Here is a 25,911-nt window from a genome sequence, read left to right on the forward strand (position 1 = left end):
GAATCCTTAAGGAGAAAGGGATCCAAACACCAGTGCCGCAAACCTAGCCCTTCACTTTTGGCCTTAACCTCCAAATTAGATTAGATTAGATTAGATTACTTACAGTGTGGAAACAGGCCCTTCGGCCCAACAAGTCCACACTGCCCCGCCGAAGCGTAACCCACCCATACCCCTACATCTACCCCTTACCTAACACTACGGGCAATTTAGCATGGCCAATTCACCTGATCGCGTGATCAGAGATAGCTATATTCCCAATTTTACAACTCATAATCGAACCCAGAAGGGCCAAGGGAGCCAGAAAGAGGTCAATCCTTGTGTGACATTTATGTGGGTTTTGAAAAAAAGGTGAAGTCCCTGCCAGTAGGGTGAAGACATCTCCAAATATCCACCAGCCCCAACTCCTCGCATAAGTCAACCACCTGCTTGGCCTGTGAAGAAATAGTTGGGGGCCCAGAAGGCATCCTGTCCACTGTCGGATCCAAAAGACATTTAAAATCCCACTTTATAATAATGTGTCGTGTTCCAAAGCACTCAACTTAGAGAAAGCACTAATCAAAAATTTGAGGGGATGCGCCGGAGGACAGTAGATGTTTAAAATGTCATATTCCTCCCAATGTATCAGGGCTTTAAGTATCACAAACCGTCCCTGCTCATTTTTCACCTGCTCTAATAATGTGAATGGAAGATTTTTCTAGATAAGTACTACCACTCCCCTACTTAGTCGCAAAGGATGAAAAGAATACCCAGTTGTAACCCCCCTGTTGTAGTTTCACGTGTTCCCCATCATCAAGATGGGTTTCCTGCAACAAAGTGATATCAACCTTTTCCCTCTTAAGGCTAGAAAGCACTTTTTCCTTTTAATAGGTGAATGACTTCCCTTAATGTTCCAGGTGCACCATTTAATAACACACTTCGCCATTTTCTCTTTCAGACACTCTTGAACCCCTCTGAGAGAGAACCCTGCTTACAAAGCACCGAACATAATTAAATAAAGACTCATAGAATCGAAAAACTATATATACAAAAACTACTCTACCATAACTATAAACCACTATTACTACCAAAAAGCTACAAAGAAAACCAACAATAGAACCTTGAATGGAAGACTCTTTCTCCTGCCCATAGGGGGCACTCATCCTACCCATCCCCTCTTTCACAGCTTTTTCAAACCTGGACTGTGCCCCAGCCTTAGCCCAGAAAAAAACAAGGAGATGATCCTTAAATCAAATGACAAAGTCAGGTTGAGCACTCCACCCATCCCTGGCTTCATGACACCCCCACTTGTGACTGAAAGAGAAGCAGAACAAACAAAAAAAGGGAGAGAGACAACAAATAACATCCACAAAATTTCCCATCAGAAAATCCAGTTATTAAAAAAAGGAACAACTTATTCCAAAGTCTTTTCCCTCCTTTCCAAAAAGGAAATTATTAGGGAGAAAGAAAGGAATAAAAAATGGAAGGGAAAACACGGGGAAAAGTAGAAAAGAGAACAAACATTAACCATATTCTTCAGGCCAATCCATCTATTTTAAGACCATAAGACCATAAGACATAGGAGTGGAAGTAAGGCCATTCGGCCCATCGAGTCCACTCCGCCATTCAATCATGGCTGCTGGGCACTTCAACTCCACTTACCCACATTCTCCCTGTAGCCCTTAATTCCCGAGACAACAAGAATCTATCAATCTCTGCCTTTAAAGTGTCCACAAAGTTTTAGCCTTATCCACCGAGTCAAATGTATAAACCGAGTCCTCGTGGCTGAAACGAAGTACTGTGGGGTATCTCATGGAGTACTGGATGCCCAGGTTCCTCAGCCTCTTTTTAACTTCATTGAAGGACTTCCTCTTTGGGATTACAGCTGCTGAAAAATCCTGGAAAAACATGATTTTTGACCCTTTGTAGAGCAGCGCCTGTGGATCTTTTTCCAGGGATCTGGAAGCTTCTATGACTTTTTGCTTGTCCTTATATGAGTGGAGGTGCACTAGGATCAGGTGGGGACGCTGCACCGGCCCTGACCTGTGCACTGTAACCCAATATACCCTTTCAATCTGAAGCCTGCTGGACTCGATGTGAAGGCCCAAAAACTTCGGCAGCCAGATTTCAAAGAAGCTCACTGGCTGCTCACCTTCAAGGAGCCCAACAATTTGGAGATTTATCCTCTGACCTCGATTTTCGAGGTCGTTGATATGGTTTCGCAAGGCCCGCACCTCTCGCTCCAGCACCTGGATCCGACTGGATGAGGACTCCATTGCAGCTTCCAAGGCCTTAGTTCGACCCTCCACCTCCTCCAGCCTCTCCCCGAGGCCCTGGATCTCCTGTTCATGTTTCTGCAGCATGAATGTGATAGGTTGGACCTGGGCATGAATCTCCCCACGGATCTCCTCAATCGCAGCCGCAACTTTCAAGGTAAGTCTCTCCATCACCGCAGCTAATTCCTGAGAGTCTGTCAAGTCCCCGGTGGGGAGGAGGGGTGGGGGGTTCAGGAGAGGCTGCTGCTGCTGCAGTCCCTGGTGTTGTAGGTGCTGCAGGGGAGTGTCCTCTCTGCTGCTGTTTGCTCACTCCTTTTCCCTTTGGCATCCTTCCCACTCCCAAATATTAACAAATATGTGTTCTGTAAGGTTTTAAACGAATATTTTCACCACATAAATTGGCCGGGGATGGCAAATAACACTGGTGTGTCTTGGCTGTTAGGCAGAGCTGTCCACAGCACTCTACAGAATCGCCGCCATCTTGCTGAGTCCCAGAACTTATTTCTCTTAATGGTGACATATATATGTACTCAAAAACTAAGCACTCACAGGTGTCTAGTGTAACAAATTGCAAAAACGTACAATCAATGTATTAAAATATGTTTCCTAGTGTCAGTCCTAAATGGTTGACATGTTATTCTAAAACTGTGTTCCCAGTGTTCTTCATCCTCATGTTAGGGGATACAAACCTCTAGTATTTAGCTTGTGCCCCTTTAAAATGTTACAATTTTTAATGAGATCACCTCTCAACCTTTGAAACTCAAGGCCTAGTCTATGTGATCTCACCTTATATGACAATTCCATCATTCTAGTAATCAGTATAGTGAATCCTTATAGTGCTTCCTCTTAGACGAGTTTAATCCTTCTTTTGGTAAGATGATACCAAAATGACATAAGTTCTTGATATGTGGTCTCACCATGGCTCTAAACAATTGTAGTAAGACTCTTTACATCTATACTTCAATCCTTTTGTAATAAAAGCTCACCCAAAATTCTGCTTTTCTATTTTTCATCCAAAATGAATAGCTGCACAATTGCCCCAAATGATATCCCAATTGTTATGTTCTTGCCCAATAATTTAAATTGAGTATATTCTTTCGCAGTCCCTTTGTATCCTTCTCTTAGCAAACTTTCCCACATAACTTTGTATTGTCTGTAAACCTGGATGTGTTACACTTACTTTCTCATTCAAGTCATAGGTATAAATGGTAAGTAGCAGACGTCCAAGCACAGAGGCTGCTAGTTATAGATTGTCAAATCAGAAATGACCCTTGTATTACTACTTTCTATTTTCTGTCCAACAAGATGTGATAAAGATTTAAGTTATATGGAGGGTTTGGAAAAGCCAGGATTGATCTCTGTGAAACAGGGAGTGCTACAACATGGCTTAATGAATACACACCAAATAGGAACAGAAGTGGGGTGGTATGGTGGCTCAGTGCTGCCTCACTACACCAGGATCCCAGGTTCGATCCCAGCTTTGGGCGACTGTCTACGTGGAGTTTGCACATTCTCTGCGTGGGTTTCCTCCAGGTGCTCCAGTTTCCTCCCACAGTCCAAAGATGTGTAAGTCAGGTGAACTAAATTGCCCTTGGTTAGATGCATTAGTCAGAAGGAAATGGATCTGGGTGGGTTGCTCTTCAGAGGGTTGGTGTGGACTGGTTGGGCTGAAGGGCCTGTTTCCACACTGTAGGGAATCTAATCTAGATTGTTGGTCCACCATTCAAAAAAGATCACGGCTGATCTGATTGTCCCTCAAATCCACTTTCCTGCTGACACTCAATATCCACAGATTTTTGACTAATAAAGGAATCAATCTCCCTCTGACACTCAATGAACCTGCCTCCACCATTCTCCGGGAAAGTGAGTTTCACTGACTTATGGCTCTCAGGGAGAAAAAGTCCTTCAGCTTCACTTTAAATAGGAGACCACTTATTCTTAACTCTGTCCCCAGTTCCAATTTCTCCTACAAGGTGAAGCATCCTTTCAGAACTTATCCTGTGAAGTCCCCTGTGAAGAAACATTGTGTTTCTTCTGACTCCAATGGATATTGGCTTAAATGCCTAAATTCTCCCCATAAGGTAAACCCTAACCCAGAAATCAATTCTGTGGAGTTCTCTGGACTAAAAGATGCTTTCAAAATGGTGAGAGATTTTGGTGAAATAAATAGTGAATAAATGGTTAAGGGGTAATGGGTATTAACTTAAGGTCATAGATTCATAAATATTGACAACAGATTTAGCAAGGAAATTAGAATTTCTTTTCATTTACAGAGTTGTGAGGATCTGAATGCTCTACCTGAAAAGGTATTGGAGGTTGGCTCCCTGAATAATTTTAGAATGTGTTGCATAGATGTTTGACCATGAGGTATTGGCAGATTTGCAGACAAAAAAGCAGATCTAAGTAAAACTGCTCTTTCAAAGTGCTCGCACAAACATGATGGGCCAAATGGCCTCTTTCTTTGCTGTAGATTTCTATGATCCATTTATCATTCCAAAAGAAGAATGACTACCACACCTTTAAAATGTTGAAGTTAATTTGGATTATTAAAGTAATGAACTGAACATTTCAAATTAGTCCCTAACTGGTAAGACACCATGGTCCCTCCAAACTGCTGGGCTCCACTGAGAGAGATAACTAATGGTGATTCTACCCAAGGGTCACCACAGCTGGTATAGGAATTAAACCCACGCTGATAGCTTTACTCTGTATTGCACACCAGCTGTCCAGCTAATTGAGCCAAATGATCCCTTCCAATAAACTGTAAGGTCTTAATGCTTACATTTAATGGAAAAATTTGAGAAAGCCCTATTAATTCAGTATTATGAAGATGTGGGTGTACTATACCTTTAAGAGACTAAAAGCTAGCAGTGACAGCACCAAGTGTTCTCAATAAGACACAGTGTAACATGAGCTCTAGCTACTGTGGTAGCTAGTTGCCTGGGAAGGACAAAAAAAGATTTGAATTAGGCCAGTCAGTTTAAATTATACCCTGAAAAATACCAAATTCCAATCAAGTTTGAATTGACCATACTGACAATTTTAAAAGCCAATGACACAATCCGATGTTTTTGGGGTATAAGACTGGGGAAAATTGAACAGTTGGGAGAAGAACAGCTACCAAACCAACAGCTATAGACCGCTAGTCAGAACTCTCTGAGAGGTACCTGTCTAGAGAAGGAGTTTGCACAGAGAAAAACCTCAACACTGACCTAGAGAGCCAATCTACGGACGAAGATAAAGAGAAGATTCAACCAGTGGCAGGTCGAATTTACAGAAAAATTTGAATTTTCCTGTAAATCTTAATTGGGTGTTATCAGGCTAGTAGTATAGAAGAGAAGGTAAAGATAGGTTAGAGAAAGGAGATGTAAATAGTTGAGTTAATTATTCTCTCTTATACTTTCAGAAATAAAGTTGTAAATTTTTACTTAAAATAGTTCTTGGTCACTCAAAGTTTTACAGATTAATCTTTTCCGTGTTTCTGGTTTTCAACTAAGCAGGAGGGCTTATCCCTTGATTTAACATCAGCATATAGCAAAAATATTCTTTCATCTTAGTTACAAATTGATGTAAGCTATAACGCAAACCTGAGGAACAAGCTGACTATATGAAATTTGTCTGTGATTTAAAAAAGGTTAACTTACTCAAAGATATCTCTGCTCATATCTGAACTCAGTTCTCCTGAGCCAGAGGTGGGGACATTACCACTGTATGAGAATCTCATTAAATCCTTCTATAATTAACAGATGACATTTAGCATCCAAGTCCTTAAAACAAACCACTGAAATTAAAGTGAATATTTTCTGCTACGTTCCTTGGCAAATATTGTCAACTTAGTAAACAAAAAAAACTTATTTATTGCATTCCTTCAATTGATAACATTTGTGTATTTAATTAAGATGGCATCCAAAAGCTTGGTTACTAAAAATTATTTGTTTCAGTCATGAAAGCAGACTTCATTTAAAGTTCATTGGCCATGTTGCTACTTGCACCTCAGCACACACTAAGGAATTCTATTCCCAGCTCCAACTTATCCATCATCTCACTTCAACTTGTTTTCACATCTACTCTGATGCCAAGTCAGTGATACATAAAAGTAGCTCTAACTGAACATCAGGACAATGAAGGTCATTGTTTGCAGGCTCTGCCAAATTTCTGTTTCATTTCTCCACCGAGAACTCTATTTTCCACCCAAATGTGACCTGACTCCAAAAACAGTCATATGCTTCTAACGCCCAATATTAGGCCCCTTATAAATTGGACCTTGTTGTATCACTATTATTAACATTGTGAGGCCATTATGGCTCCATTAAAGGTAAGCCATGTTTTTAATATTCTAAATGTTAGTAATTAGGAAAAAAACTCAGTTAATAATTAATAATTTTTAAGGAAATGAATGGCGGTAGAAAGGAATTGGATTTTTTTTAGAAACAATTTGAGATTTTAGAATACCAGGTGAATACATTTCTACCTCACCCAAAAACATGACAGAAATTTACTTGAAAGGAAATTGATTTGTATACCAAGCAATCCACTGAAAGGAACGTGAGTACACTATAAATAATTTAGCATAAACTTATAATACCTTTGAAGGAAAAATGAGTCAGTTATAGGCATGTAAAAGAAATTGAGCTAAAAATAGTACTAAATAATAATAACGTAATGAGAAATGTTTGATTCTAAGAAAGTGCTACCTTTACAGGAAGAGTGCACTTTTTGCATGGCCTTTAATATATTGTATAGAAATTTACATCCGCAGTAAATTACAATGCAACTTTTACTAGGAACTTTCAAACATAGCAATTCTTATCTGGAAAGACCAAAGTGAATCCAGTCCACCATCTCACATACTGTTGATTGCATGATGCAGTGAGATTGGAGTTACTGATTAATCAAGTAATCAATCAATCTATAATTTACTGAGACTTGACACAAGGAAAACCCCATTGGTAGGGAGCTATGAGAAACATAGCTTCAAACACAGCTTATCCTCACAAACATACAATCCTCAAACACATCCTGTAACCCATAAACTGGATCCCAAAACACTCTTTTCTAAAAGAAATCCGGTTATTTACATTTACATGATTCAAGACTAACATTTGATTACAAGCAATACTCAGCTGTTTATTAAGCTCCTGATGTGATTTTAATTCTCATGTTTAAATTTCTCATTTTAACTCTATGCACAGGAGAATTCACGCACCATTTAAAATGTGAACATGAAATGGAAGTAGAAAAGACTTAAAGCAAGTTGTTTCAAATCACAAGGAGTTAGACTTGACTTTTTTTGATAAAAGCTGGGCTAAAAAGACATCAACAGATTACCAAAATTGTTAGACCATTTTGCCAAATTTTTTTCTGGTTTACTGACACATGTATATTAGATTTTGCCACTTAATTCACACATTACAGTAATCAATAAGATTGAATTGTAATTACTCACTCTACATACTTTAAATGTCTTTAATTGCTTTCAGCATTGGAAATGTTTTTACTTTCTTTTGAAAAAAGCTTTTTTCACTTAGATATGCTTAATATTTAGCAGACGTTTTGTCTTCAGTTATTGTATTATTGTCTGCCACAGATCTGTATGAATCACACAAAGCACATACATGTTTTCTTTTATTTGCATGTCTTTCAATTTCCTAACTCAAATAAGTCTTCTAATCATGCTCACTGCTGAAAATTAAAGAGAATAAAAACTAATTGTCTGCTCAGAAGAATTCTATGAGAATTCTACCGAAATCATAGAATTATATAGAAGTTACAACATGGAAATTGACATTCAATCTAACCATTTTGTGGTGGTGTTTAATATCCATACGAACAGTAGCCCTACTTCCTCTATTCTTACATTCATTTAACAATAATGTTGCCACTGCTTAAAGCAATGAAGCAATTTTCTCTTTTCTGAAACATGTCAAGGTCCCTTTTTAAATGACTTTAATCACTGTTCCTATCACATCTCTCTAAAATTTGTTACAAAGATGATAAAATGCTGGTAAAAAGAAAGCTTAATAGCATTTAACCTTAGAAATACCAACCTATTTAATGGAGGGAATTTTAAATCACAAAATGAGTAAATATTTGCTCTGAGGCAGGGAGAAATTGGGGCAGGAGTGGTAAGGCAATTGCTATTTTGAGATCTGGACACCATCTTTTATTTTCTTCACAAACAAAAACAAAAATTGCAGTAAAAAACTTTGCTGCTCCAGAAGCATTTGTAGGAAGATAGCAAAGTTAACATTTTGAGTCCAGTAACTCCTCATCACAACTGGAGAATCACCAGACTTGAAACGTTAACTTTACTTGTTCCCCACAGATGCTGAGAGACCTGCTGAGTTTTGCCAGCAATTTCAGTATTTGTTTCAGATCTCTAGAATGCGCAGTTCTTTGTTTTACTTTTTTTCAGTTGGTTTCCCAGCCACAGCTAGCTGATTAACAGACTGTTGGCTAAGTGGGAACTTGAGAAGAGAAATTAAAAGACAAAAGGAAGTGAATGAGGAAAGAACAGCCACAAACATTAAAGAGAATCCAAAATTTTAAAGGTAGGTCAGTAGTAAAAGTTAAAGGGTGTGAGAAGGCTGACTGAAGACAAAAACAATCTATGCAAAATGGGATCTACAGATAAATACAGAGACCACAGCTGAACTGTTAAATGAATACTTTGCAACTTTAGCAAAGAACGTGTTGCTTTAATCACAGAGAATTAGATAGTGGTTGAGGTATTAGATGAGATATTAAAAAGTTTAGCTTTCCTCAAAGTTGATGAGTCACCAGGACCAAAAGGAATGCATCTGAGGATGCAGATGGAAATTAAGGCGAGACTTATGGAGGTACTGATCATAATATCCTAATACAAGGTATATCTGAAATAGAGAGGTGGTTTCAGATCATTAAGAATGTCACGAGTTCACAAGAGCATGTAGGGATACTTCCAGCATCTAAAAACCAGCTAATTTAACCAGTGGTGGGAAAGCTATTAGAAACAAGGATCAGGACAAAACTAACAGCCATTTGGACATATGTGGGTTAATTAAAGAAATCTGGATTTGTTAAAAGCAAATGATATTTAACCAATTTTTCAGTTTTTTTGATGAAGTGCAAGGTTGACAAGGCTAAAGCATTTAATGTGATGTACATGACCTTCCAAAGGACCTTTGATAAAGTGTCAAATGATAGGCCTGATGGAGTAAAAGAGAGTGGCAGAGTGGATACAAAGTTTGCTGAACAGAACAGTAACAAGAAATACAAAGGAGGTTAATGATTGTTTGTCGAGAGAAAAGTATATAGTTGAATCCCCCATGTATTAGTACTTGGACTTCTATTTCTCTTGATATATTTTAATTGTTTAAACATAGTGTACAAGACACAATCTGTTGAAATTTGCACATGACATAAAATATTCTGAATGTGAACATAACTTTTGCATAAAAAAGGGTGTTGGCTAGGTAATGTGTAGACTTGCGGTCACTGATAAAATTTAACACAAATAAGGTAAAGTGATACATCTTGATAAGAAAATTAAAAGGCAATATAAGCCAAAGAATAGAATACTAAAATGGATGCTGAACAAGAGACACTTGGGCGAATATGTTCACAAATCATTATAGTTGACAGAATGGTTATAATGTTAGAACATACAGGATTTTGGATTTAATAAATAGAAGCATTGTGCTTGAAAACAACAAAATTACAATGCATCTTTAAAAGCATCTGGTTGAGCCTCAGTTGGATAGTGCCCAATTCTAGGTGTCTTGTTTTAGGAAGAATGGACAGTATTCAGAAATGGCACAGAAAGACTCATAGGAATGGTTCCATGTATAAGGAACTCTCACGATGTGGACAGTTTGGAGAAGTTGGCATTATTTTCCCAGGAGAAGGGAGAATATGATTAGTTAGGATTCCCTACAATGTGGAAGCAGGCCTTTCGGCCCAACAAGTCCACACCAACTCTCTGAAGCATAACCCACCCAGGCCCATATCCCTCTGACTAATGCACCTAATAATATAGGCAATTTAGCATGGCCAATTCATCTGACCTGCACATCTTTGGACTGTGGGAGGAAACCGGAGCACCTGGAGGAAACCCACTCAGACACAGGGAGAACATGCAAACTCCACACAGACAGTCGCCCAAGGCTGGAACTGAACCCAGGTTCCTGGCGCTGTGAGGTTACAGTGCTAACCACTGAGCCACCGTGCTAGAGGTTGAGAGGAAATTGAATTGAAATGCTCAGACTCATGAGGGATACATGCATTGTGAATAAAGATAAATTGGTTCCACTGGGGGAAGGATCGAGAATGAGAGGGTACCAATTTAAAATGATTGGCTGACAAAGCAAATGCAACACCAGAAAAAGTTTTCTTGAGATGATATTCCCTGGAATATGCAGACTAATTTATGATCTTTCAAATGGAAACTGGATAAACTGATGAGAGTGATTTTCAGGTAGACCAAATCTGTGTTAGGGTGGGAGGGGAGGGCATTGGTAGTGGGAGTGGTGGGAATGATCATTGGGAAAATGATGGTGGTCAGGAGGGCTGATGGCAGAGGGAATCAGATTAAGTGGGGAGGGGGAAGAGTCCAATTATGGAAAGGATTTGATCACTGGGGTTGGGGGAGAGGTGGTTGGTGATCTGTGTTCATGCTTTCGCAAGATAGATGAGCAGATGGTGCTGTGTGTTGGTCTGATGGTTGAACAATGGGAAACCTGGTTAACTCTGGTTAAAAATAGAACTACTGTTAAATAAAGGCATGAGACCACAAGAAATATGTACAGGAGTAGGCTATTCAGCCCCTCGAGCCTGCTCCATTATTCAATAAGATCATGGCTGATCCAACATTCCTCCATTCCACTTTCCTGCCCTTTCCCTGGAACCCTTGATTTTCCTACTGATCAAAAATCTATCTTAGCCTTCAAAGTTTGGGAGAAGATTTGTGGCTCGGGTGCTCATTGTTGTGGTTCTGTTCGCCGAGCTGGGAATTTGTGTTGCAAATGTTTCGTCCCCTGTCCAGGTGACATCCTCAGTGCTTGGGAGCCTCCTGTAAAGTGCTTCTGTGATCTTTTCTCCGGCATTTATAGTGGATTGTCTTTGCTGCTTCCGGTTGTCAGTTCCAGCTGTCCGATGTAGTGGCCGGTATATTGGGTCCAGGTCGATGTGTTTGTTGATAGAGTCTGTGGATGAGTGCCATGCTTCTGGGAATTCCCTGGCTGTTCTCTGTTTGGCTTGCCCTATAATAGTAGTGTTGTCCCAGTCGAATTCATGTTGCTTGTCATCTGTGTGTGTGGCTACTAAGGAGAGCTGGTTGTGTCGTTTCGTGGCTAGTTGGTGATCATGGATGCGGATCATTAGCTGTCTTCCTGTTTATCCTGTGTAGTGATGTGTGCAGTCCTTGCATGGGATTTTGTACACTACATTGGTTTTGCTTTATCTTAGCCTTAAATATACACAAGAACGGTGCCCACATTGCTCTTTGTGGCAATGAGTTCCAAAGACCTACAGCCCTCTGAGAAAAGAGGGAAGAATGCAGTAATGTAAAAAACTGCATGACTTAGGGAAATCTCTCTCCACCAAGTCCCTGGGCCACAAAAGTGCCTTCCCACTCATCTCTGAGCTAATAGTAACCCTGCATGTTTGATTACCAGTGTTAACATCTCTTGCTGTTTCAAATAGCCAAACAAATCAGATATATCCCAATGTCTCATCATTTTAAAACCTTTATTGTATCCCTCCTCAGCCCATGCTTCTCCAATGTAAATAAGACACTGACAACATAACTTCATTTCCACTTAATGCATACCCTGATACCCTGTATATTGGTCATACCCTTTCAGCAATGTCCTTTGGTCTAAGCAAATAACCTATATATAAATATTTAAATACCAAGTATAAGGAAAGGTACAATTTGAAATATAGGTTTTACGTCTTCTTACTGTCAACAGATTTTTTTTTTGTCAGCATGCATTATCACAGTAGAAACTACTCTCCAATCAGTGCAGAGAAGAAGACGGATGGCTGGTTGAAAATACAAAGCAAATTATTCAGTCAAGCAGTTCTGTGTCTTTGAGAGGGAAATTAGACTTATTTATGATTGTCAGAAAATCCCAGCAATTAATGTCTTTCAACTTCCATCCAATTTGCTTTTCTGTCACTTTTATTCTGAAAGGAAGAAGTAATGAACTTGCCTTCACATTCTCAGAATTGCCCAAATCACTTTACACTCTCTGAATAACTTTTTAAAGGGTAATATAGGAGGCAAGGAGCATAACCCAGTCTGTGCATAGTAAGTTCCCCAAACCAGCAAATGAATTGGTTGACCAGGGAACCTGTTTTACTTTGTATAAATTGTTAGTTGAATACAGATTTTAATGGGACAGTACTAAAGCCTCAAGCTTCTTTTGCCCTATTTCTATGGGTGTTCACATAGCCAGCAGAAATGACCATGGTGATCAGGAGCAGAATTTCAGCCACTGGCCAACTCGATTTGAACATTGTCACTGCTATCAACTTTGAGTTAAACTAACACACTATCAATCACAGGTCAAACTGGAATTGCTGTCTCCAATCTGTTTATGTTAGTGACACACACGTGACCTGACTGAGGTGGTGTCTGATCGGGGCAAGAGTTAAAAAGGGCAATGATGCCAAAGGAAGGTTTCCAACATATTAGTGACAGCACAGCAAGACATGTCAGAACACAGGAAGTAGAATTATCATCACTGAGAGGAATAATAATATTTTCTGCGTGATTTTTCAAATTAATTAAATGAGCATCCCCATCCCCAGTTAGGACGCAACAATTTTAATTGCGAAAAATGGTTTTGTTAATTCGAATGTGCTGATATACAGAAAACATGTTTCTGTTGTTTGGAATCTGGTAGTCTACAAAGCCCGGAAACAGTGAACATGATTAACCCTTCCAGTGTCTGAAAAGCGACGCAATATTTAAGGGCTGTACATTGACTCAAGCTTCCAGTCTCCTCACCTGTATGATGTCTTTAGGCAGCTTTTTAAGTTTCGATCATCGAGTTCTTCTGGCGATTTTCCGTTGGTGTTGGGGTCACTTTTCTTGTGGCATAAAACCACGTAATTTTTATGATCATTGTTTGCCCAGTAAACAGCACCTGGCGTTTCATAGCGAATTGCAAATTCGATTTTGGCCCCGTCCTTAAGGTAAGGGGGGACCAGTGAAATTTTGAATATAAACTGGTCAGTCTCACCATCACAGGAATCAGCCACATAATCAGCCAGAATGTCATAGTAACTCTCCCAATGATTCAGAGTCATCCGGACATACACCAGCTTTTCATACGATATGTTCAAGACACGGATGAGTCCCTTCATGCAGGTTGTTCCTGGAGGAAACTCTGTCGATTCCAGTTCCACTTTCTGGGTGTAAAGTTTCTGCATCAGGTCGTCAGGGGAGAACGGGAGTTCAAACAGCGGGAGTAAAAGACATTCCTCAAGGGGTAAGCGATCACCTGGCAGCTCCCCACCCAGTGTGCCAGTGGGCAAATCCCATTTGTCAAATTCTCTGACAGACACAAGTTCAAGACCAAATGCATCAGCAAAGGAAACTTTTCGATTCGGGGTCGGGGGAGGTTCTGGGCCCTCGTCTGAGGAAGAACTCCGTCTTCGTGGAAGCGGGGAAGATTTTGGCTTGATCCAAATTTCATTCGTTTCTTCGTCCTCAGCAAAAACATCATCTTCAGCTGGCAGACCCAGTAAACTGACTGCAAAATGTTGGTTGGGGACTTTATCCGCCGACTCCATTAGTGTGTGTAAAGTTTACCGAAGCAAGACCTCTCAACTACTGGCTGTAGATATTTCAGGCAAACACACTTTAACACAACGGCTTTGGTTACAGTTGACATTGTAAAAGAACTCAGGCCTATTAATAGCTCCACTGACTTGTAAACTATGCTCGCCTGCCTTCAGGAAGATTTGCTCCTCTTGACATCAGCGTTGTGTTTTGGCTCCACACAGCGCAGGAAGCTGAGCCAAGCCTCTTTGCACAGATAACACAGGAGAAAAAATTGAAGGGACAAGGGACATTGCTGCATATAAGGAAAGCCAGTCTCAAAAAAGAACTTAGTCTTTGCCTTGTCACTTTATTGGGAAAGTAGGCATTCTCGTTTCAGATAAATCATTACTTCAGTTGAGTTATTTTGTTGAACATAAATATGATCATGTATTCGCTCACCGAAGGTGCTGCAAATGCTCAGTAGGTCAGGTTGAGTATTTGGAGAGAGAGAGGGACACGCTGGTCGATGATCTTTCATTAGAACTGCGTCCGCGCAGGCAACGTTCTGGCAATGCTTTCAATTAGGATTAAGAAAATATAGTGTTTCAAAGACATTATCACTGTGTAGTGCGACAGAAAAGTTTACAAGATGCAACATTCCCACAAATCTGAAAAGATGTAGGGTTAGTGTCAAGAGAAAGCTGTCAGCATTGTAGGGCAGGAGGTGAAATAGCCCAGTCTGTTCCTCTCTCGACAGTCCTGCTGGTATTTCCAGAATTTTCTATTTTCCATATAGATCTGGAGTCAACCCAATTTGCTTCTGAAAGTAAACAGCAAGACTCCTTAGAGGGGATTGATTCACACACTCTGGTTTGATACTGCACAAACAATAAATGCAATATTATAAAGAGTTATATTTGCAAAAGAAAACCATGGGTTCACTTAAACTACTTACTCTTTAAATATGCTTTACCTCAATTTAAATGCATACAGAATATGAAGAGGGAGAAATTGGTATCTTCTATGCTCATTTTTTTTGAGGAAAAGCACTGTTTCTGCTGACAGCAAAATGTAGAACACAGAGGTACTGTCTCAGAGTTTGGAGTTGATCATCTATTATGGAGAGGAGAAATTTCTTCATACAAAGGATTGTGAATCTTTTGAGTTCCCTATCCCAGAGGGTTGTGAAAGCCCTGTTATTGAATATATTTAAGGTTGAGCTTACATTTGTCATATCTCTGAGGGAACCAAGGGACCATGGCGAGCAGGAGAGAAAGTGAAGCTGAAACCCACCACTCGCCATGATCATATAGGATGGTGGAGCAGGTCCAATTGACCATATGGTTTTACCTAGAATTGTTCCTTATCCCTTTTTTTAAAGGGCTTTTCTTCTCCAGGTACATCCTTAATTATTTGAGTGCCACTAAACCACAATTTCTGCTGTGATTTTACGATTGAGAAAAGAAAGACAGCAGGCACAAGTCTGTGCTGTTAGTGTTATTCTGCAACACACGCTAGCCATCTAGCCAACCAAACCAGCCAGAACATTTAAAAGGATCATCAGCTACTTAGAGATTGGTTGGAGTTGGTGTCATCTCATTGGTTCTTTGATTCCAGAAGTGTTTTTGTTGTGTTATGTCTTACAGTCAGTGTGGAAGGATGCCTTTAAGAAACACAGTATATCTGTATTCCTTTAAAAGACATACTCTGTAACTGTATCATAGCATATGACCTGAGTGTAAGAAGGTCTCTAATGTTATTTTACTTGGTGGATCACTTGAAGCATGACATGTTATGAAAGCATGTTGCTCTTTGTGACTTCATAACAACTTTAGCCACACAGATTGTAATGTGCCTGTGAAAGAAATGTTTGTACATAATAGCTGACTGTAATGAATGTCTTTCAATACACCCTGTTTTATCCTCATTGGAGGATTTCTCCCCTCAGGGCCCTGTGTCTTGTCGACCCATTTCTGAAACTTCTGGCCTCACTCCTCCCCCTTCCTAGAAAAGGGTTCCCTTTGGCACCACCTTGTACTTTACTAGCCTTGGCATTTCCACTGCCCCCAGTAAGTGCCACAAATACATCTTCATCTACCCTCCACTGTTAGCATTCTGCAGGGAACATTCCCTCAATGACAAAAAGAAGGATGGATAATGAGGAACCAACTGATGTGCTATATTTGGATTTTCTGGTCCTATGGTGGATAATAAGGGACCAGAAGATGCAAATATAGCATGTCAGTTTGTTGCTCATTATCTGCCCTAGGAAGCTGTGCATTAATAAAGGCCTTTAACAAAGTATTTAACAAACTATAATCCCCCTTAATTGGTAACTCATTGCTGCCTAGCAAGAAACTCATCATGTTGCTTATTAAGAGCAAAAGGTTTGGAGTGAGATACTCCTGACGTCAGGATCAGCCTCAAGGATCTTCTCATATGATTCTGCCACGAATCACATCATATCCCACATTGCACAGACTGCTGGAAGATTCCACCTTTTGAGTATTTTGTATCTATCTTCACAGTAGAAGACACTAAGGCTTGCCAAGACTAGTGGAAAATCAAAAGGCAAATAAACAGGGGAGAACTTCAAAACATTCACTAACACTTAAGAAAAATTGATAGGAAAATGTAGAGACTAAACTCTAACCAATCCCTAGATGTGATGTCCTGCATTCTTGGGTCTTAAAAGAAGTGGCTGCAGAGACAGTGGGTGGATTGGCCATGACCTTCCAAAATTCCCTGGATTCTGGAATGATTCCAACACATTGTAAAACTGGAAATGTAAAGCTTATATTCAAGAAAGGAGGGAGACAGAAAGCAAGAATCTATAGGCCAATCAGCTTGAGATCTGTCATTGAAAGATTCTGGAATCCATAATTAAGAAAGTAGTCAAAGGACATTTATAAAACCATAATGCAATCAAACTGAGCCAACATATTATTTTGAAAGGCAAATCATGTTTCAAATATAGTGGTTTCTTTGAGGATGTAGTAAAAATGGGAGATAATGAGGGACCACTAAATGTGGTGTATTTGGATTTTGTTTAGGCCTTTACTAAGCTTCTGCATGAAAGCTTATTACATAAAATAGGAACCCACAGTGTTGGACATAATATTATCAGCATCGACTATCTGGCTAACATGTAACAGAGTCAGGATAAATAAGTCAATTTTAGGTTGCATGCTGCACTAATCAAGTGCCACAAGAATCAATGTTGAGACCTCAACAGTTTACAATCTGTATTAATTCCTTTGATGAAGGGACCGAATGTCAGATTTTACGGCAATGCAGTTAGGCAGGAAAGCAGGTTGTGAGATGAACACAAAAGAATCTGCAAAGAGATATATAGTAGATAAGTTAAGTGAGTGGGCAAAACATTAGCAGATGGAACAAAATGTGGGAATACTCAAAAGTTGTGAAGAAATGAGAAGCTGATGTATGGCCTTAGGGAATTAAGGTGTTTACATACATTAATCTCAAAAAAAGTGTTTAGCAAGTAACTAGAAAGACAAATGAACCTGGGTTTTTACATAAGGATAATGAAGTTTTAAATATACAAGTTTGTTACAACTATACAAGTTTGTTGGGGGGGGGAGGGGGGGGAGGAGGGGTGGGGTGGAGGTGTTAGTAAGACCATGTCTAGAGTATACTATTGTGTACAGTTTTGGTCTCTTTATTTGAGGAGGCAATTCAGAGAAGCTTCACAGGGTTGATTCCTGAGATGAATCACTTGGAAGTATGAGGAAAGTTTGAGCAAGTTGTGCCTATACTCATTGGAGCTGAGAAGAATGAGAGGTGATCTTATTGAAAATAAGATTCCGAGAGGGCTTGGTGCAGCGTATACTTTTCCCCTCATGGGGCAGTCTAGAAAAAAGTTACACAGTTTCAAACTAGGGCATTCAAGAGATGAGAAGGAATAGTTTCTCTCAGAAGGTTATTGTCTTTAGAATTCCCCAACCACTGACCTATGGAAAATGTATCATTGAATATGTTCAAAGTTGGAGGGATTTTTGATTTAGAAGAGAATTGAGAAGTTTGGAATTAAGGTGGAAAAATTGAGTTATGACCATAATCAAGTCAACCATGATGTTATTGAATTGCAAAGCATGCTGATGGGCCAAGGAGCATTCTCCTGTTTCTAGTTTGTATGTTCTGATGTCTTTATGTAAGTTTAAGTAATTTACTCTTTTTAATAAGTATACTTCATTCGGAAACGTTTAATTGCTCTTTCTTATAATTCAGCCAAATTCTGTAACACACGGGATTTCTTGACTCTACATTGTCAAATTTGTTTTATTCTAGGTCACAATAACTATAACAGTCCCAGTGTTAATTTCACCTACTATGAGCACTAAATTTGTAAAATTGTGCATCAGGTTATTTCATCCAATTGAAATGCAGCAGTAGAATGGTTTCATTGGTAATTATAGCTGGGTATTGAATCAATCTAGAAAACACCTAAATATTCAGTAATAGGTGTCATCATTCAGTTTTACTGAGACCAGTAAATATTCTTCTTCTGGCTGACTGATTTTAGTGTGCAAGCTGTTTGTTAATAGAGTTCAAGCAATGAAATAAAAATTGGAACATACACATTAGAAGCTAAAATATAAAATGCCAACTTTAATTTCTTTTATTGTATTAATGAAAAACTGGACTTTCATAGCCAACCTGGCAAGGCCCTAGAGCAAATCGACGACGAGGTTGTCTGACTTATCCACTCCCTTTCATACTGGGTGGCTAATGATCATGAGTGTGGGAATGGAGTGCAATAGCCAAAACTTTAGAAGCCATTCCTTGAAATCATGAATGAGAAGATATAATGTGATGCAACCTGTGTGTATGTGGACCAGGGACTTCTCAAACTCACAGAGGGAATCTTGGAGCCCATGAATTACTTTCATCTTCTATTGCATGGTACAGTTAGGTGTACCACATTCTGAATATCTTTATAGGTTCACTCAGTCCTTAATCAAATATGCCCTTCACCTATGATTAAAACTGAGTCCATCTTCTTCTGAAGACTTTGTGTGGACAAGCTTAATACTACTAAGAATTGTGACAGTGAATCTACCTGGGCATTCTAAAGGTTCTGATGAATATGATCACAGTATACAGCATGATGCAGAGTGGTGTGGATTTTAACCAAAGAATGCTAGCTTGAAGAAATCTTCAGATCTACAAAAGCTAAAGCCATCCAAAGAGAAAAGAGGAAAAAGTTCCAGTTAGAAAACTCTGGGTATATCAAAAGAAGATAGGGCCTGCCAGCTTCCGTGATTAGAGCAGTTTAAAATGGCTGTAGAAATGATAGCAGTGCTTTGCCTTTTTGTGGAAACGTAAAGCAGCTACAAATAGCAAAAAATATTGGAAATGATTGTGAAACCCACTCAGAATCCGACCAAAGGATGACACGGTGGCTCAGTGGTTAGCACTGCTGCCTCACAGCACTAGGACCTGGGTTCAATTCCCGCCTCAGTCGACTGTGTAGAATTTGCACATTCTTCCCCGTGTTGCGTGGGTTTCCTCCGGGTGCTCAGGTTTCCTCCCACAATCCAAAGATGTGCAGGCCAAGTGAATTGGCCATGCTAAATTGTCCATAGTATTAGAGGAATGGGTCTGGGTGGGTTACTCTTTGGAGGGTCGGTGTGGACTTGTTAGGCCGAAGGGGCTGTTTCCATGCCTTAGGGAATCCAATCTAATCAAAGTGCCAAGAGGAAAAGTCCAAATTTTAAAAAACCACAATACAGTGGTTGATATCAAACATCCCAAGCCAGGCAAGTCCCTTAGAGAAAGGGTGAAAATGATTATTTTTAAGGAAAAATTCTAGTCTGAGAAGTCAAAGGAAGGATGTATTTAGTACACAAGCATTGTTATAATTCAAAGTTTGTGAGAAGATTTGTAGCTCGGGTGCTCGTTGTTGTGGTTCTGTTTGCCGAGCTGGGAATTTGTCTTGCAGACATTTCGTCCCCTGTCTAGGTGACATCCTCAGTGCTTGGGAGCCTCCTGTGAAGCACTTCTGTGTTGTTTCCTCCAGCATTTAGAGTGGTTTGTCTCTGCCGCTTCCAGTTGTCAGTTCCAGCTGTCCGTTGCAGTGGCGGGTATATTGGGTCCAGGTCAATGTGTTTGTTGATAGAATCTGTGGATGAGTGCCATGTCTCTAGGAATTCCCTGGCTGTCCTCTGTTTGGCTTGTCCTATAATGGTAGTGTTGTTCAAGTCGAACTCATGTTGCTTGTCATCTGCGTGTGTGGCTACTAAGGATAGCTGGTCGTGTCGTTTCGTGGCTAGTTGGTGCTCATGGATACGGATCGTTAGCTGTCTTCCTGTTTGTCCCATGTAGTGTTTTGTGCAGTCCTTGCATGGGATTTTGTACACTACATTGGTTTTGCTCATGCTGGGTATCGGGTCCCTTCATCCTGGTGAGCTGTTGTCTGAGAGTGGCTGTTGGTTTGTGTTCTTGATGTATGGTAATGTGGCTGGTCCTTTGGGTTGTGGCATGTCCTCATTCCGTTGTCTTTCCCTTAGGCATCTGTTAATGAAATTGCAGGGGTATCTGTTTTTGGCGAATACATTGTAGAGGTGTTCTTCTTCCTCTTTTTGCAGTTCAGGTGTGCTGCAGTGTGTTGTGGCCCTGTTGAACAGTGTCTTGATGCAACTTCTTTTGTGTGTGTTGGGGTGGTTGCTTTCATAGTTCAGGACTTGGTCTGTGTGTGTGGCTTTCCTGTATACCTTTGTGGTGAATTCTCCATTCAGTGTTCTCTGTACCATCAGTCCCATGCAAGGACTGCACAAAACACTACATAGGACAAACAGGAAGACAGCTAATGATCCATATCCATGAACACCAACTAGCCACGAAACGACATGACCAGTTATCCTTAGTAGCCACACACACAGATGACAAGCAACATGAGTTCAACTGGGACAACACTACTATTATAGTGGATTAGTGGTGCTGGAAGAGCACAGCAGTTCAGGCAGCATCCAACGAGCAGCGAAATCGACGTTTCGGGCAAAAGCCCTCCTGATGAAGGGCTTTTGCCCGAAACGTCGATTTCGCTGCTCGTTGGATGCTGCCTGAACTGCTGTGCTCTTCCAGCACCACTAATCCAGTATTTGGTTTTCAGCATCTGCAGTCATTGTTTTTACCTTGTTGATTTTAACACTACTATTATAGGACAAGCCAAACAGAGAACAGCCAGGGAATTCCTAGAGGCATGGCACTCATCCACAGATTCTATCAACAAACACATCGACCTGGATCCAATATACCAGCCACTGCAGCGGACAGCTGGAACTGACAACTGGAAGCGGCAGAGACAAACCACTCTAAATGCCGGAGGAAACAACACAGGAGTGCTTCACGGGAGGCTCCCAAGCACTGAGGATGTCACCTAGACAGGGGACGAAACGTCTGCAATACAAATTCCCAGCTCGGCGAACAGAACCACAACATTGTTATAATTGTTTAAAATTATAGAGAATTTGCTGTCAAAAAACTCTTTGAAAAGAAAGACCCTCATTAAGAAAGTCAAAAGCAGAAAAAGTCGTGCAGGATCCTATTTTGAAGTGAAAACATTTTTTATTGTGCAACCAAAAATATTCTTAAAGCCATGATAACAGCATGATTCCATTTTCTTCCTATTTGAAATGGTCAAATATCTCGGAGAAGAAGCAGAAAATGCATAAATTTTAAAGTATGTCAAAAATCTTTAAATATTTGAAATTGTTTTCAGCATAAATAAGATGATAATTTTGAAACATTTAGAAATTGTTCAACTTTAATTTGTAGAAATTTAAGAAAAGTCACTGAAAAGGAAAAGGAAACAAAGGAAGTTAAAACTGATCAATAAAACAACAAAGCTTCTGAATTTTAATGTTTTATTCACAATTCATTGTCAATATCCAGTTATTACAGAAAATTATAACTACTTAAACAAGTCTTCTGCAGGAGATTCAACATTTAAAATGATAATCCAATTTAAAATACTGAACAGCAAAACCCAGATGGATATGTGATAGAATGTATAATTTATATATGTGCTAATATCATTTATTTTAGCATTTGCATTTTGAAATAGTGGCATAAAATATTTGGTCTGTCTTTACGAAGGGGTAATAATTAACTTGTCAGTCTTTCTGGAACCACGATTTTAAACAAGTATGTGTCAGATAGTAGGTGACTGGAGCCCTTCTGGAGTGATAATGTAAGTGAGATTGTACTGTGAGAGTTTTATGATTAGAGAGAACAAACATTGAAATTAATTAGCCTCTGATTTAGAAAAATGAAGAAATATTTTTATTGCAAAGGAAAAAGTCTATAGATTAGAAAATGTTTGGGTAGTTCACAGAAGACCTGGATAGGGTCAGATGTAAAGGTTAGTTTAAAACAGTTAGGAAATAAGTTACGTCACTGTAAGGATTTCAGTTCGAAAATTCCGGACTAGAACTGATTGGTTAAAAACCTGAAGGGATTATTGAAAGTTGAAGCTCAATAGTTAAGGAAAAAGCTATCAAGCTCTCAGGACTGGGAAAGAAATGTTTAAGTCAAACCTATCAAAGTGGCAGAAAAGGGAACTCTCACTCTAGAATTTGAATGATGCAAAGCAATGGTGTGCGGGTAGATGGGATTTTGTTTTGCTGCATGTTTTGTAATCTTTTAAATTGTGGTTATATGTTAACAGCTTCACTTATAGAGTCATACAGCACGGAAACAGACCCTTCAATTAAACTTGTCCATACTGACCAAGTTTCCTAACCTAAACTAGCCCCACTTGTATATGCTCGGCCCATATCCCTGTAAATCTTTCTTATTCATGTACCTGTCCAAATAGCTTTTACAACCTGCTCTGGCAATTCATTACACTTACAAACCATCCTCTGTGTGAAAAAGTTGCTCCTCAGGTGCTTTTTAAATGTTCCTCCTCTTACCTTAAAAATATGAACCCTGGTTTTGAAATCCCACATACTGGAGAGAAGACCTTTGCTGCTTACCTTATCTAAGCCCCTCATGATTTTATCAAGCTCAATAAGGTCATCCCTCAATCTCCTGTATTCCAGTGAAAAAAGTCCCAGTCTGTCCAGCCTCTCCTTATATCTAAAACCCTCTAAGTCTGGCAACATCCTTGTAAATCTTTTCTGAACCCTGTCCAATTTAAGAATATCCTTCCTATAACAGGGTGACCAGGACTGTACACAATACTCCAAAGTAGCCTCACTAACATCCTGTACAACCTCAACATCTATACTCAGTGGTCTGAGCAATGAAGGTAAGTATGCTAAACACCTTCTCTATCTGCGACATAACTTTCAAAGAACTACATACCTAGGTCTTTCTGTTCGACAACAACCCAGGACCGTACCATCAATTGTATAAATCCTGTCCTTGTGCACTTTACCAAAATGCAAAACCTCATATTTATCCAAATTAAACTCCATCTGCCACTCCTCAGCCCATTGGCCCACTTGATCAAAATGCTTGGAATCTTAGAAAATTTTCTTCACTGTTGACTACACCACCAGTTTTGGTGACATCAGCAAATTTACAAATCATTCCTCTGAAATTCTCATCCAAATTGTTTATGTAAATAACAAATAATAGTGGACTCAGCATTGATCCCTGAGGAACACCAATGGTCACAGGCCTCCACCATCACCTTTTGTCACCTACCATCTAGCCAATTAACAAGGTCTCCCTAAATCCACATCATCAAACTTTACCATCAGTCAAGGATGCAGAATCTTGTCAAAGTCTTTATTAATTTCCACACAGACAACATCTACCACTCTGCCCTCATCAATCTTTTCGGTTATGTCCTCAAACGACTCAATCAATTTGTGAGACATGATTCTCCATATACAAAGCCACACGGATTATCCATAATCAGTTTCTGCCCCTCCAAATGAATGCAAATCCTATCTCTCAGAATCCCTTCTAACAACTTACCCACCACTGATGTCAGTCTCACCGGTTTCCTCACAGCCTTTCTTAAACAAAGCACAAAATTAGACATCTTCCAGTTCTCTGGCACCTCTCTTGAGACTATAGATGATACAAATATCTCTTAGCGAGTTTTGAGAAGATTTGTAGCTCAGGTTGAGGTTCTGGATGTAGGTTTGCTTGCTGAGCTGGTAGGTTCAATTTTGCTTGTTGTCTGTATAGGGTTTTTCAATTTCATTAGCTGCTGTTTTAGTGTCTCAGACATCTCGGAAATGATTGCCTGCATTAAAGACATCTCGGAAATGACTGTCAGACTACTCAGAGCCCTTGGCATCATGGTAGCCCACAAACCCACCAACACACTAAAACTGCAGCTAACGAACATGAAAGACCCTATACAGACAACAAGCAAACTAATGTAATTTACAAAATACCGTGCAAGAACTGCAACAAATACTACATTGGACAAACAGGCAGAAAACTAGCCACCAGGATACATGAACATCAACTAGTCACAAAACGATATGACCCTCTCTGCACATACAGATATCCTTACATACAGATAAGGAAGGACACCAGTTTGACTGGGACAACACTTCCATCTTAGGATAAGCCAAACAGAGATATGTACGAGAATTTGAGAAGTATGGCATTCCAACAGGAACTCTATCAACAAACACATCGGGTTAGACCCCATCTACCACCCCCTGAGAAAAAGAACAGGAAATGACATCACACAGGAAATGACATCACCACATGAAATGATATCACCAACCCAAAGAATCCCAAACATATAAACAGAAAACAGGAATCACGTACACTGCTTCGCCTGAGGCCCACTGAATATGTTATCGAGTAGGGTGACGATATGTCTGGAAATGAACCTCCCAGCTCAGCGAGCAAACCATCCACAAATATCTCTGCCAGAGTACATACAATTTCTTCCCTAATTTGCCACACCATCCTGGGATATAGTTAATTAAATTCCAGAGATGTATCCACCTTATATTTATTAAGAACTCCAGCATGCCCTCTTCTGTAATGTGGATTACTCACAAAATATCAATATTTATTTCCTCAAGTTCCCTAGCCTCCATGCCTTTCTCCATTGTAAAAACTGATGCAAAATATTTATTTAGTATCTTTTCCAGCTCCCATGGTTCCACACATTGACAACCTCATTGATCTTAAAGGGTCCCTATTCACTCCCTGGTTACACTTTTGCTCTGAATGTACTTGTAGAATCTCTTTGGATTAACCTTAACTTTATCTGCCAAGGCTATCACTTATCCCCAATTTCCCTCTTAAGAATGCCCCTACACCCTTTATACTCTTCAAGAGATTTACTTGATCCCAGTTGTCTTTACCTAACATATGCCACCTTCTTATTCTTGGCCAGAGCCTCAATACCTTTATTCATTTTCTTCTATTTTGTCTTTATTTATTTTGTCTAATAAACTTCTGTTATATTGTTTAAGCCAAATCTGCAATATTTGCATACTTGTGTTTCAGTAAAGGCCAACATTTTAAAGATAAATATGATCTGATCAATCAAACCCAATTTTAGTTTGGAATCTGACTTGTATGGAAAGAGGATCATAATGTAACAAACAATTAAAAATTCTGACAATAGATTCAAGTAAATCATTTAAGTAGGAGAAACAATAGTAGTTAAATGACAGGATAGTTGAGAAGGATTAAACTACCAAGCAGATTTAAAATCACAATACAAATGGAATTAAAATGGACAATTTGGAAGAGAAAATTCATGGACAGAGAATTACTTCAAGATCACAGAAGAAGTTCAGAGAACAAATGAATGCATTTCTTTCTTGTTTAGATCCAAAGTAGATCATGTTTTAAGATGACAGAATGTAAGTAAACAGATAGATACATTTAACAACTGTAAGAGCATTTGATAACTGCTTTATATTAAGTGCCAATCGGATAATGGAAAGAGAA

The 25,911-nt window shown here is 39.5% G+C and overlaps 1 protein-coding gene across 5 annotated transcripts in view; it reads right to left on the bottom strand.

Annotated features, from left to right (window-relative positions):
• Positions 1-25,911, bottom strand: part of ppp1r3ab (protein phosphatase 1, regulatory subunit 3Ab) — a 116,521-nt gene that overhangs the window by 51,896 nt on the left and 38,714 nt on the right. For 3 of the 5 annotated variants that reach the window (XM_072551458.1, XM_072551455.1, XM_072551457.1), the window contains one exon: positions 13,246-14,824. The exons of the other annotated variants lie outside the window; for them this stretch is intronic. In XM_072551458.1, coding sequence (XP_072407559.1) covers positions 13,246-14,033 — 788 coding nt within the window. In that variant the 5' untranslated portion in view covers positions 14,034-14,824. The remainder of the gene's footprint in view (positions 1-13,245; positions 14,825-25,911) is intronic. 5 annotated transcript variants of the gene reach the window in all.

Source organism: Chiloscyllium punctatum, chromosome 32 (genome assembly GCF_047496795.1).
Source record: "Chiloscyllium punctatum isolate Juve2018m chromosome 32, sChiPun1.3, whole genome shotgun sequence".
Lineage (NCBI taxonomy): Eukaryota > Metazoa > Chordata > Chondrichthyes > Orectolobiformes > Hemiscylliidae > Chiloscyllium > Chiloscyllium punctatum.